This window comes from Benincasa hispida, chromosome 2, assembly GCF_027475165.1.
Source record: "Benincasa hispida cultivar pf3 chromosome 2, pf3_genome.v1.1, whole genome shotgun sequence".
Taxonomy (NCBI): Eukaryota; Viridiplantae; Streptophyta; class Magnoliopsida; order Cucurbitales; family Cucurbitaceae; genus Benincasa; species Benincasa hispida.
The window spans coordinates 6,347,358-6,361,155 of NC_143479.1; the positions used below are offsets into that span (position 1 = coordinate 6,347,358).

The window sequence follows — 13,798 nt, forward strand, 5'->3', positions numbered from 1 at the left end:
AGGGACAAAAAGATGTTTTTCCTCGTTTGTATCATGACGTTTTAATTATTTTAGAATCCGTCTCTACTTATTTAGATTATTTATCGAGAAATTGAAAAGGCTTTCACCCACTCAATTTCGTTCTCCACTATCCTTCCCATCGGATTTCAATTCAACGTCTTTGATTCAAAGATCGAACTTTTATTTTAAGGATTTCTTTTAATATCCGTCTCGGTTGTCTTCTTAAAACATTCACCTGGTCAAGGTTTTCAATGATCCGTTTCTGTTGATCAATCTCTACTTTTCTAAGAAGTTTTTATCCTTCTGGGTCTGTTCAATTCACGATTTCTGGTGAACACTGTCTTCTCCGAAGCAGGGGACACCATTTTCTTTCAGACCCAGTTTGGATTAGTCGAAACTTCTTTTGTTCGTCGATGATCGAAGCCGCGTCATTTGGTTGTTCAATTTCTCTGTAGAGGCACGGAAACGAATATCCCAGGTAAAAAATTTGAGCAGTTCCATGTTTCTTTTCACCTTTTTGCATTCAATTTATCACTCGATCAACAATATATTAGAAATGGTTGCATTATTTTATTGTATGTCCAGCATTAAATGTTTCAATGAAATATGAATCTTAATACCATAGTTGAATGATTTGTGCCACTTTTTAACAATTAGAGTAAGACGCTATTTGTATCAGTGACATAAGGGTTGCATTATTTATATTTAATAAGCAGCAAAGACCATAAAAAAGGTATGATCAACCAAAATCTTACGCCCTACTGTAGTCATAAATTGCTTGGACCGTTCTTAGTTCTGTAAAAGTAGTACAATTCAGTTCTGCTCTTTCTGACCCTCGATTATTTATCAGAGACGGATTCAAAAAGCTTTTCATCACTTTCATCCTTGTTCCTTTCTTGGAAGGCTGAGTTTTTCTCCGCTGCTGGCAACATGGGGTGCTATGTTAGCAAGAATGCAGATTCAAAGGCCAGCAGAGTGGCTCGATGGCGAGCTACTGGTATCGTGGCTTTGCGAGACTCAAAGTTGAAGGTTATCTTCATTATTTTCTTTCTATATGAATTGTATATTACCCTTTTGTTGGGATTCAACATCTTTCTTGTTCATTTTCTGTTTGAATTAGAGTCATCCATGAAATGGGCACACGGCTTTCTTGGTAGGAGGCTGTAGGTTACTATTGATTGTTTTAAAAAATTCTTCTGTCACTTATGAGTAGGTGCTTATTCCATAATTGACAAGTTAGGTTATTTATTAGTTATATTTGTATATTTGTATATTATTGCATTGTTTATGTATTTGACTGAATGTGGTGAAGCTGACATGTTGAAGAAATTGGCACAAATGGAAGAGAGACGATCTCTTTTTGAAGAAAGAAACTTTAAATTTGATATGTACAAGAATGGGCACTTATGAGATTACTCTTTCACTCTCTCAACACTCACTTTCCTTCACCAATTCTCTAGTTTTTCTTGGCTCACATATGTGATCACATCTCCTATTTATAGGCATGAGATCTTTGGAGCCCAAGTAAAAGAATCTCTCTAGGTTGTTCTTAGATTCTAAATATTTTAGATATTTCTTGGTTTATCTTATCCGAAGAAATTCTCTAAAATTCTTTGAACCTAAAGAAAGCCTAGGATACTTATAGATCTTTTTGTGGTATTTTTTTTTTTGAAAAGGGAAACAATTTTTTGTGGTATTTATTTACAATACATATTTCAACATAATTCTAGAACAAAAACCTAATTTTCACATTTTTGTCATATGATAGATACTTTAAAAATCTTTTAGATTAGTTAGTGTTGTTTTCTATTTTAATAGGACACAGCTAATGGAATATGAAAGGTATCGTTTATTAATACTCAAAGAAACAATACAATCTCCCTACAATCACAACTAGATGATTGAACACTCTCCAACCTCCCCTCTCTCTCTCGAGAGTTTTCTCTTTCCAAAAAATACATACCCCCCACTAACATGCTCCTTTCAAAATATAAACCACCCCACTCTCAACTAACTAATTCTCACTTGTGGTCCCCACAGTCACACTTCTTTGCCCTCCCTTATTCTTTCTAACATAAAATGTATAATTGGAGGCCTAACATTACTTTCCGCCTCCAAAATCATCTTGTTCTCAAGGTGAAAATTAGGGAATTGCTGCTGAAAATCTTCAAATACTTCCCAAGTAGCTTCATGCTGTGGCAAGCCCTCCCACCCAATCAACACTTCCCAGTGCCCTGTAGAAGGAATTTTGCGATACCCAAAAACCTCTTCTGGTTTAGTAAGCCATTCCATATTATCAGAAAATGATGGAATATCAGACTGAACTTCTGATCGTGGTCCCATCGCCTTCTTCAACTGAGAGACATGGAACACTGGATGAATGTTTGCCTCAATAGGCAACAATAATCGGTAAGCCAAAGTCCCTACACGATCCACAATTTGGTATGACCCAAAGTATTTGGGTGACAACTTCTCATTTCGTTGACTAGCCACCAAAGTTTGACGATACGGACGAAGCTTCAAATTATCTTGGTCCCCAACAGCAAATTCGACCTCCCTCCTCCTCCTATCAGCGAACTTTTTCATCAAACTTTGAGCAATAGCCAAATGATCCTTCAAAACACGCAACATTACATCCCTTTCTCGCAGTTGATGATACAAACTAGAATTAGAGATAGCCTGCTCTCCCTAGTAAACCAAAGCTGGAGGTTGTTGACCATTCTCAACTTGAAATGGTGTAATTCCAATGGAGATATGAAACGTAGTATTGTACCAATATTCTGCCCAGTGCAACCAAGCATGCCACTGCTTAGGTCGATCCCTACAGAAACAATGCAGATAGACCTCCACACTCTTATTCACAACCTCAGTCTGCCTATCCGATTGTGGATGATAAGCTGTGCTTCGATTTAATTGTGTCCCTGCCAGCTTAAACAATTTTTGCTAAAAATTACTCAAAAAGACTTTATCTCGATCAGAGACAATGGATCTAGGATAGCCATGTAGACGGACTACCTCTTTAACAAACACATCCACTATCACCTTAGCTGAAAAAGGATGTTTAAGCCCAATGAAATGACTATATTTAGACAAACGGTCCACCACAACCAGGATAACATCACAACCTTGTGATTTGGGCAACCCTTCGATGAAATCCTTTGAAATTTGCTCCCAAATCGCATTGGGGCTAGCCAGAGGCAACAACAACCCAGTTGGAGATACATCCATAGCCTTATTTTGCTGGCAAACAGGGCACTCTTTAACATACTTTTTCACATCACTCTTCATTCCCTCCCGATACAATTATCCTACTAAACACTTATAAGTGTGCAAAAAACCCGAGTGCCCCCCAAACACCGTATCATGGTATGTATGCCAAATAGTAGGGATTGAAGTAGAAGTTTTAGAAAGCACAATTCTTCCCTTGAACCTCAACATACCTTGCCGTATCGAAAAATGAGGGACACTATCTTTATCAGTGAGCCTGCAACTTCGAATCATGTTTCACTTCCTCTTCGATCACCTTTAGATCCAACAACGTAGGAACTGTCAAATTAGCTAGTTCCACCTCCTTCGGCCTCTTAAACAAAGCGTCAACGGCTTTATTCTCCACCCCCGGACGATAGTTTACTTCGAAATTATACCCAAGCAATTTGGATAACCATTTTTGATGTTGAGGCTGTATCACATGCTGCTCCAACAGATACTTCAATGAGCGTTGATCGGTAATAACCACAAACTTATGCCCCAACAAATATGGACGCCACCGCTGAATTGCCATAACCACAACCATCAATTCCCTCTCATAAACTGGCTTGTTGTGATCCCTGTTAGACAAAGTATGGCTAAAGTAAGTAATCGGTCTCCTTTGTTGCATTAATATTGCTCCCAAACCAAAACCAGAAGCATTGGTTTCCACTTCAAAGGGCTTACTAAAATCGGGTAAAGAGAGAACATGCAACGTTACCATGGCATTCTTCAATTTCTCAAATGCCTCTTGTGCAGCCTCAGACCACTCATAAGCTCCCTTTTTAAGCAGTTGTGTTAATGTGCTGCTAGACTCCCATAGTTCTGCACAAAACGTTTATAGTATCTTGTCCCAAAAAATCCCTCACCTCCCTGATGCAAGTGGGCGTTGGCCATTCAAGCATAGCTCTAACTTTTCCTAGATCTGTTTCCATCCTTATACTAGAAATTAAATGTCACAAATACTCAATCTTTCCTCTCATAAACTAGCATTTATTCCTATTAGCATATAAACTCGTGGTTATGTAGAACGGCTAATACACAATCAAGATGCTTCGCATGCTCCTCCAAGTCTTTACTATACACCAATATGTCATCGAGAAAGACTAGCACAAATTTTCTCAGATGTGGTTTAAATATCTGGTTCATCAACGCTTGGAAAGTTGATGGAGCAATTAGTCAAACCGAAAGGCATGACTAAAAATTCGTAGTGGCCTTCGTGCGTGTGAAATGCCGTCTTCTCTACATCACTTGGGTTCATCCAAATTTGGTGATACCTGATTTTAGGTCAATTTTAGAGAACCACTTTGTCCTATTCAACTCATCAAACAACTGGTATCGGAAACTTATCCAAAATAGTCACATTGTTTAAGGCTCGATAGTCAACACAGAATCTCCACCCTTTATCCTTCTTTTTGACCAATAAAACTGGACTAGAGTAGGGGCTAGTACTGGGTTGAATGATCCTTGAAGCTAACATTTCGGCAACCAACTTTTCTATTTCACTCTTCTGATGATGTGCATACCGATATGGTCTCACATTCACAAGAGAAGCCCCTGTTTTCCGACGAATATGATGCTCCACTTCCCTCCTTGGAGGTAAATCCCTTGGCCAATCAAAGACATCATCATACTTCAAAATGACTTCAGTCAGTGCTTCCTTCGAATTAAAAACATATTCAATGCCATTGAATGCTACGAGAGTTTCAACTTTCTCTAAAGCATGACACTCTATAAAAAATCCTCGGTCTTTCCCTTCCCAAGTCTTCATCATCCTCTTCAGGCTAATCTGCATCTTTTTCAAGATGGGGTCTCCCTTCAAAACCATCAGTCTTCCCTCCTTTGTAAATTTCATGGTTAACGTTCTCTAATCAACTTCAGTCACCCCATCGTATGTGACCACTGCATTCCCAAGACCATATCCACTCCTCCTAACTCTAGAGGCAGGAACTCATCAACAATTTCTAACTCCCCTATTTTCAATCATACTCCTTTTCACACCCCCTTCCCTCTAACGCTGTTCCAGATCCCAGAATTACTTCTTAATGAGCTATATCATCAACGTGGAACTTCAATTCTTCAACTCGACGTTGAGTGATGAAATTGTGAGTTGCACCACAATCTATTAATACAATCACGTCTCCATTTGATACTTCTTCACGTACCTTCATAGTTCCTGGGTTAGATAACCCTACCACTGAATTCATCGATAGTTTTACAGTATTCTCAACCGTTATTGCCTGCAATTCCACTTGCTCAATCTCTTCTTTCGCATCCTAAAAAATTTCTAGGTCTTCCTCATTTTCCTGCACCAACATAACCCTCAATTTGTGTTTCTCCTTAACTTTTCATTGATGCCCTACCGTATATCGTTCATCACAGTGAACACATAATCCTTTTTCTCTTTATAAACGAAATTCCGCTTCCGATAATCGTTTCGCTTGACCTTCGCGTTTTTCTCCAGTCGCCGTTACTCCTTGGAGAGTAATCGTTCTCATTGGAATGGTTTCCAGGGGCTTAGTCGCTTCCTTCATTGTCGCGAGGTTTTCGATCTTAGAAATTTCTTCCCGAGTTAGGTTTTTTCGAACTTCAGTACTTCTTGCAGTCGATTCGGCGCGAGTAAGTTCTCTACACTCCACACGTTGGGCCACTTTCATCATGTTTACAAGCCCAACAAGCTCCCAACACTCAACCTCGACCCTTATCAATGGTTTCAGCCCATTCATAAAAGTGTTTTATGAAATTTCATTCGGTAAATGTGGTAATGGCACCACTAATTTGTCAAAGAGCTTTATATATTCTTCTACAGTATTCTCTTGTTTAATTGCTAAAAATTGGCCACAGACCATACCTTGACGAGGAGATCGGAATCGTTGGAGGAGATGCATCTTCATATTCTTCCAATCGGAAAAGAGCTCCCGCTCTTCCTTTGCATGATACTAATGTAGCGCCATTGATTCAAAACTTATTACTGCAACGATCATCTTCTCCGCCTCGGACAGTTTGTGAATCTGAAAATACCTCTCTACTCGGAGTAACCATGCGTCCGGATTCTTTCCATTAAACACCAGCATCTCCACCTTCTTGAATTTGTTTCGTTCCATTCCGACATCCTCACCTCCAGATTTCATCGTTTCATTTGCTTCCACTACCTCTATGCCTTCAACCACCTTTGCTGGCCGATTACCACTAGTGCTTCCCTCCGAATTTTTCTCCGTCGTGGTCCGGAATTGCAAGATCCCCTCCAATAAATTCGCTAATAATTTCCGAGTCTCCTCTGAAAATTGTTGTTGCAAATCAGCTTGAACATTCAACCGCTCTACACTTTTTGCCAAGGACTTCAATGATTCCTCCATCACCAGTAATTTTTGAACTTCAACTTTTATTTCCGAGACCTCCACATTGACTGCATCGATCTTCTCCTCTATCTTCTTCTGTGCCATTGTTCCAAATTTTCCCAGAGTGAAGCTCTGATACCAATATGGAAGGTATCGTTTATTAATACTCAAAGAAAGAGTACAATCTCCCTACAATCACAAGCTTCGATTCCAGATGATTGAACACTCTCCAACCTCCTCTCTCTCTCTCTCGAGAGTTTTCTCTCTCCGAAAAATACATACCCCCCACTAACACGCTCCTTTCACAATATAAACCACCCCACTCTCAACTAACTAATTCTCACTCGTGGTCCCCACAGTCACACTTCTTTGCCCTCCCTTATTCTTTCTAACATATGTATGTATAATTGGAGGCCTAACAGAATCGTTCAAACTTTTGAATTAGATTTGTTATTACAAAGAAATCTCTTCAGAGGAGTAAAATGTATCTTACAAAACCAAATGACTTGGGGATTCCAAATAGTTCTTCCAGTTGGGACAAATCAAAGGAAGATTACAGTTACATGTCCTGCATATGCATGTTCTTTTTGTTTGTATTTTTCAAAAAGATATTGACAAAGATATCTTAATGATCAAGAGATATGAACCAGTAAATTAGGTCACCTGGAAATTTTAGCCATATGTGGACCCTTGCTTTTCAATATATTTGACTATATTGATGTTGATGATATTTTGAGTGGTTGAATGGGGCTGTCATTGCATAGAATAATTATAATCATTCTGAAAAATACTATATGAGTTGATGAATTCCAATAACTCATGCCATTCTTTGGGAATGCTTGCTCCATGATTGGTTTTGTTGGCCATATGCTTACACATCTACTGATGTTGAAACAGACATTTCCAGATGAAGTTCTTGACATGGACAGATCTGTTCGTACCCTTGATTTAACGAACAATAAAATAGGTGTGTATCTTGCACTCTCCTTTCTTGTGGTGGTCGTGGTCATAAATATCTCGGAAAACTATTTTTTGAGTTTAATCATCCTTGCATCTATTATCTTATTAAATTGGCGATAATGAAACTCCTAATCTACCAACTATAACAATTTCAATACTTTTATTAACTTGCCTCTTTTAATTATTTTGCAGTTGATATTCCCATGGAAGTCTGCAAATTAATAAACATGCAACGTCTGGTAGGGATTGTATTTCATTTTTACTCATTTGGTGCAGTTTTTAGTTCTTTTTTGGGTAAAATTTTTCAACAAAAATTTATCAAATCTTTGTAGGACTCGGTACTTCTGTTCTCATTAGTTGTACTTGGCATATATAATAGTTGAAATTTTCTCTTTTCTTTATCTTTTAGATTTACAATCTCTACTAGAAGTAGAAACAACAATTCAAATACTTTATCTCACATTTCTCTTTCGGAAAAAAAAAATGAGAAATAAAACTTTTCCATTTTCCTTGTCAGGTTTTGGCAGATAATCTTATTGAGCGTCTACCAATGAATTTAGGGAAGCTACATTCTCTAAAAGTTATGATACTTGATGGAAATCACATTACAACATTACCCGATGAATGTAATTTTCTTATCTAAAAGAACAAGAGGTTAAAAAAGATTGCGAGAAGTGATACACTTTTCTGCCTTGTGCCATACTATTGTAACTTCTGTTAGTATTTGTTACAAATTCTTGTAATACATTCTAAATAGATATCAGTTCTTGTGTGTAGTGGGTCAGCTAGTACGACTTGAACGTTTATCTGTCTCCCAAAATTTGCTATCGTCCTTACCTGAAACCATTGGAAGCTTGCGGAATGTAAGTGATTTTATTTATTGTTTATTTATATTTATTTTCACAGCATTTTAACTATTATACCTTCTCTGTAATATTTTATTTGGTTGTAATTGCAGAGCACTTCAAGTTATGTTGTTTCTAACATTGAATCAAAGTATTGGATCATGTTCTTGTTCCACAAGATCCATTACAATGTCTGCATATCCATATTTTAAGTGGAATAGAAAAGAAAATGGGTGCCTTAGTAATTAGTTACGGATCAAGGGAATGAAGTATGTTGGAGTTTTAGAATAATGGTCAAAGAGGATTATCTGTTATTGCTAGGTTAAAAGATAAATGGCCTTAGTACAGTATTTCTGTAGAAAAGTTGTTTTTCTGTACATATTTCTCAAACATCTTAGAATTTAAGACCAACAGACTATCTTAGAACTTAAGACCAACAGACTATGGAAAACAATAGAATTATTGATGAGTGATTCCTTTAAAATTGATTATTGAAGAGTACAAGTAAAGAGAACAGTCCAAAAGTCTCTTTTGTACTTCTAACTAGGTTATACTCATGGTTAATCTTTTATTTTTGTGGGAAACGACACATCCATGATCCATAACCATGGGATGGGCTGGGCAAAGTTCGATTATCCATCCCAGATGTAGCACTTATATTGCAGCCTAATTCCCGAAGACCTCAAGAGTGCTAGAAATTTTAACAATCACAAGATTTTGAAAGCTTCAACATCATAACACTTGTATTTATAGTGACGTTAACAGTAAACTTTATTCCACGTGGACTAATATTGATGCTAATGTCTATCAAACTTCAATTAGCGAGATAGTGGTAAACTTTTTTTGAAAGATGTAATTCCATATTTAACCTTTTATTTTGATACGATAAAAATCGTGTATTATCAACTTTGAGGACTAACACCAAGTTTGATGATGCAGTTATTGCTTATCAATGTGTCAAACAACAAATTAAAATCTCTCCCAGAATCAATAGGAAGTTGCTTCTCCCTCGAAGAATTGCAAGCAAATGGTACATGAAATTCCTGCCAGTCCTTTTACAGGCAATGCCTATATACTACTTCAACAATTGTTATTTGGCAGCATGAATAAAGACATGGAACTTTCAACATTTGCTCCTTTTTTGACATGGAAACATTTTATTAATTGGACAAATTATTTTTAACTGGCCTCCCGCCACACTTTGGAGAATTATTGCAAGAAACTAGTGTATGACTAGCCATGATTCTGCTTAGTTTCTTTCCTATGATTGCAAGTTTGGAGACATATGATGTTTCCCCTTACTTGTGGTTTTGTAGTTAGGAATTAGGACTGTATTTTATCACTTGCTTACATTTGAACAACTTCTCAGATAATCTTATGGAAGACCTTCCCTCGTCTTTGTGCAATCTGATTCACCTGAAGTCGTTGCGTTTAGATAATAACAATATTGGTCAGGTAGACTTTTTTAATATTTGTACATGACTTAACTTCCTGAATTTACAGTTTTGATTATAGTAATGAGTATATTACTATTTAACATAAAATGTATATATCCTTTACTGTTTATGTCCTTGAGTTCTTGAGATATATCTGGAGGATTGCCGCTCCTTACTGGATAAATTGAATTTTCTCCATTAGCTAACCTGAAATTGAAAAACACATGCTGAGCATCTTGCTTGTTGAGGTGAGAGTAATGAGGATAAACTAGTTCCTAAGATTTGGCATCTATCACTTGATAGACTGTCATTTTGATTTCTACTTCAAATTTCTCCTTGCCGATCATCTAAGATCTCCTTGCGCAACAAAATGTTATATTGTCTGTTACTACAAACTCTCATGTGCGTGCACAAAATGCTCTTTCTCTACGTTATACTTGTGAAATTCTCTCCATCTTAGGCTTAGTAACCTTAAAAATTAGTATTTCTCCTAGCATTCTCATACTTATATTTGAATTGTTGTATTGCATTTCTATCCCAGTTACCATCAAGTCTGTTGAAAGATTGCAAAGCATTGCAGAATGTATCTTTGCATGGTAATCCAATTTTAATGGATCAATTTCAGCAGGTGTGGTCTACTTCTTATTTGCATTTCTTTCTTAATTAACATTGTATAGAAAATAAGTGGAATATGCTTAATAATATTGCTCGTTTCTTCCATGGACTACCAGATGGAAGGATTTGAGGATTTTGAAGCTAGGAGAAAAAAGAAATTTGACAAACAAATTGATTCCAATGTCATGATTAGCTCCAAGGGCCTTGACGAGGGTGTCGATCTATAAAAACAATTGCACTGGCTTTATAGAAAAAAAGAAAATGTAAGTTCCAATCCTATATCTATATCTATTTGTGCTTGCTAGATTTATTTTTCAAAGTTCTTTTGTTTGTTTAAACGTTTGGCTATACATTTTGATCTTTGTGGTTTGAGTCTACTAGTCGTACACTGTAACTGTTATTTTAGAATTGTATTGAGCATGTTGGTGTTTTAACATTAAATCTAGTAAATTTATATTGGCTGCTCCCTAGTCTTTGGCTTATATCTGTCCTCTGAACTTATCATTCCAACTTTGGGTGCTTCTGTGCAGATTTATGGAGGAGATGGTTTGTATACTGGTTGGTTGGTGTAAATTGAAGGGGGGAGGGGGGAATTTTGATATGGTAAGAAACTGGGGACTATTGAGCAATGTTTTGCAAAATAAAAATGTACACAGGAGGACTCCCAATAACAGTACAGTTGGTGTGTATAATATCATAAGCCTTCTTAATTCTTTTTTGTTTTTGTTTATATGCCTACCATCATTTGGCAGGGTTTGTATAATTTCTGTAAAACTGAAATCGGAATCTCAATAGTAATTTGGGCCCAGGCCTAATGCGGTATATTTACCTGGATTGTATCACGACATAGAAACTGTTATTTATGATTTTAATTCTTTTTATGTCTATAAAAAGGAACTTTAGAAATATAGTCTTTCGAGGAAGGAAAATGATTATTTTGTCGTCATTGATGTGATTTTTTTTTTTTAAAAAAACTAATTTCTGAAGATTTTAGATTAATTTTTGTTATTTGCATAAAATGAATTCAAAATGTAGAACTATTTTGTTTTGTTTTTTTCCCCTTAAAATAAATTGACGATTTTTTTTAAAAAATTATTTAATTTGTTGTCTATTTTTTAGGAATGTTTTCAAAATTATGGTGAAAGTTTGAAAAAAAAAAAGAGTAGGAAATATGAAAGCCACTAGTATGAAATAATAGAAAAACAACCAATTATTTGAAGGAGGTTCAATAATCAGTTTTCTTTATATAAGGGTTAAAATAATTTATTTTGACCTACAGGAAGAACCATCTATAGCAGCAGTTTTGAAGACCTTTAGCAGCAGTTGAAAACCGCCGCAACCCTACTGCAATAGTTTAGCAAGTGTGCCTTTAATAGCAGCGGGCAAGAACTTTTTATTGAACACTTCTAGAACTGTTGCACAATCAATGGAAACAAATTTTGAACAGTAGGAATTGAATCGAAAACCGCTTTAGTGTCCCCTTTAATAGCAACAGTATAAGAATTATATTGCAACAATTTGTAAAAGTAGCTACTTTCCTTTACCTATTGTAGCGATGTCAAAGTGCTACCAGACTAATAGTAGCAATTAAGAAAACCGCTTTAGTATCCCCTTTAATAACAACAATACTAGAATTCTATTGTTTTATCACGTCTTTTGTAATAATTATAATAGAAAATTTGTCAATCTTCTTAAATTATTTTGTTTCTTCGACGCTTCTTTACGTAATTCTCATTTGGACAGATACGTAAGAAATTAAATCTTAAGAATATATAAATAAATAATTCCAAATGCATTATGGGGGTGTTTGTTTCAAGGGTTGGGATTGAATGAGTCAGGCATCCTAAACCAACCTTTGTTTGGAACATGGATTTAGAAAGCCTATCATTTTCTCATGGGTTTGAATAGTATTTTCCCCTCTAATTTAATCTAGAAAGTATGTTGGCCAACCTCCATATACCACCTTCGGTGATCACCGAGACTAACTCACGCTGCCTCCCTCCAACGATTGTCGTCGACCAACTTCGGCTACCACCCTCCGGCAACTGCCACAAACGCCGTTGGCCGCCTTCAGCACCACCTCCGATGATCGCCGTTGACCAACTCTGGTCGCCACCTCCAGCGACCACCACCGGTCAACTCTAGTCACCACCTCTAGCGACTGTCAATCGGCCAACTTCGGCAGCCACTGACCAACTCTGGCCGCCACATTGGTGACTGTTGTCAGCAAACCTCCAGTCGCCATTGGCCAACTCCAACCACTATTGATCAACCTCTGGCAACCCCCTTCTCCCCCCCCCCCCCCTTTCCCCCGCAAAATTCCGACGATCGCCACAAACCAATCTTGAAAAATATTAATAAAAATACTCTTAGTAAATAACAAGCTAGACAAATTTTTATATAAAAACACTTTTAAGAAATAATTGCAATACATATACTTTTTATTTTTTTTATTTTAAGGAGTTTTTATCAAAAGTGTTTATTTGAAAATGAATTTTTGAAAGATATTTTTTTTCTAAGTCACTCCAAATATGCCAATAGACTACAATAGTATTGTTATATTTATTTAGGTTATATATGTAGAACTATATATGTTTGAAAACTCAAATTTTTTTGTTAGTCAATTTAATTAGCTCGAAGACTTAGAATCATTTTCCAAATGTAAAGGTTTAAAATGTTTAAAACAATTTAGCGACCAAATTAAAACTAAAACTTAAAATTTATGATTTTTTATTCCTCAAATGTAATTTGATAGGAAGAAAAAAGCATAGTTTTTCAATCATTGAATTTAATATTAAAATACTAGTTTATTTCAATTTTAAGTCAATGTATTATGGTAAAAAAATTGATCTATTTTCAAATTAGTTAAAGTGACAAAAGTTTATGAAATTTTATTTTAAAATCTAGTAATATTAAAATATCAAATTATTAAAATAATCAATCAAATAAAATTATAATTTTAGTCAAAATCTCTATTTCAATTATGTTTTAAAAAAATATTCTTCTAAATTTTCTAATTTATTTTAAACTTAACTATATTAAAACAATTAAGATGATAAATTTAAACTAATATAAAATCTAATTGATGATTAAATACAAGAAAATATTTCATAAACTAAATATTTATAAATTTGTACTTCATTCTCAAGCTACAAATCTACACTCAAAACACAGGCTTCTTAATCTCAAAAAAATCTGTACTCCAAGCATAGTTTTTTTAAACCTAGGCTACCTAATCCTTCCAGCTTAATCTCCAGATTTAACATTCTCAGGTTTAAGATTTCAGATGTATGCCAAATGCCCCCAAGTGTAAAGTAAAAGAAAATGAAAATTGAAACTTCAATTTATAAAATTCAAC

At 35.7% G+C, this 13,798-nt stretch overlaps 1 protein-coding gene across 2 annotated transcripts; it reads left to right on the forward strand.

Moving 5' to 3' along the window:
- LOC120071864 (Leucine-rich repeat (LRR) family protein) lies at positions 1-11,282 on the forward strand. Of its 2 annotated transcripts, none has more exons than XM_039024272.2 (11): positions 1-478; positions 851-1,029; positions 7,482-7,551; positions 7,737-7,783; positions 8,062-8,170; positions 8,322-8,407; positions 9,329-9,419; positions 9,759-9,844; positions 10,367-10,453; positions 10,557-10,703; positions 10,971-11,282. In XM_039024272.2, exons 2-10 carry the CDS (start codon positions 931-933, stop codon positions 10,665-10,667), a joined length of 786 nt encoding a protein of 261 aa, XP_038880200.1. In that variant the 5' UTR covers positions 1-478; positions 851-930; the 3' UTR covers positions 10,668-10,703; positions 10,971-11,282. The 2 variants fall into 2 exon arrangements, with proteins under 2 accessions (XP_038880200.1, XP_038880201.1); XM_039024273.2 differs by having other exon boundaries at positions 2-478; positions 904-1,029.
- Positions 11,283-13,798: the final 2,516 nt, after the last annotated feature.

What these genes read in the sequence shown, in the direction of transcription:
- LOC120071864 (XM_039024272.2), top strand. Translation starts at nt 931, where the DNA reads ATGGGGTGCTATGTTAGCAAGAATGCAGATTCAAAGGCCAGCAGAGTG. An exon ending in TACAACATTACCCGATGAAT is followed by an intron (nt 8,171 to 8,321) that starts GTAATTTTCTTA and finishes TCTTGTGTGTAG; the next exon opens with TGGGTCAGCTAGTACGACTT. An exon ending in CGAAGAATTGCAAGCAAATG is followed by an intron (nt 9,420 to 9,758) that starts GTACATGAAATT and finishes ACAACTTCTCAG; the next exon opens with ATAATCTTATGGAAGACCTT.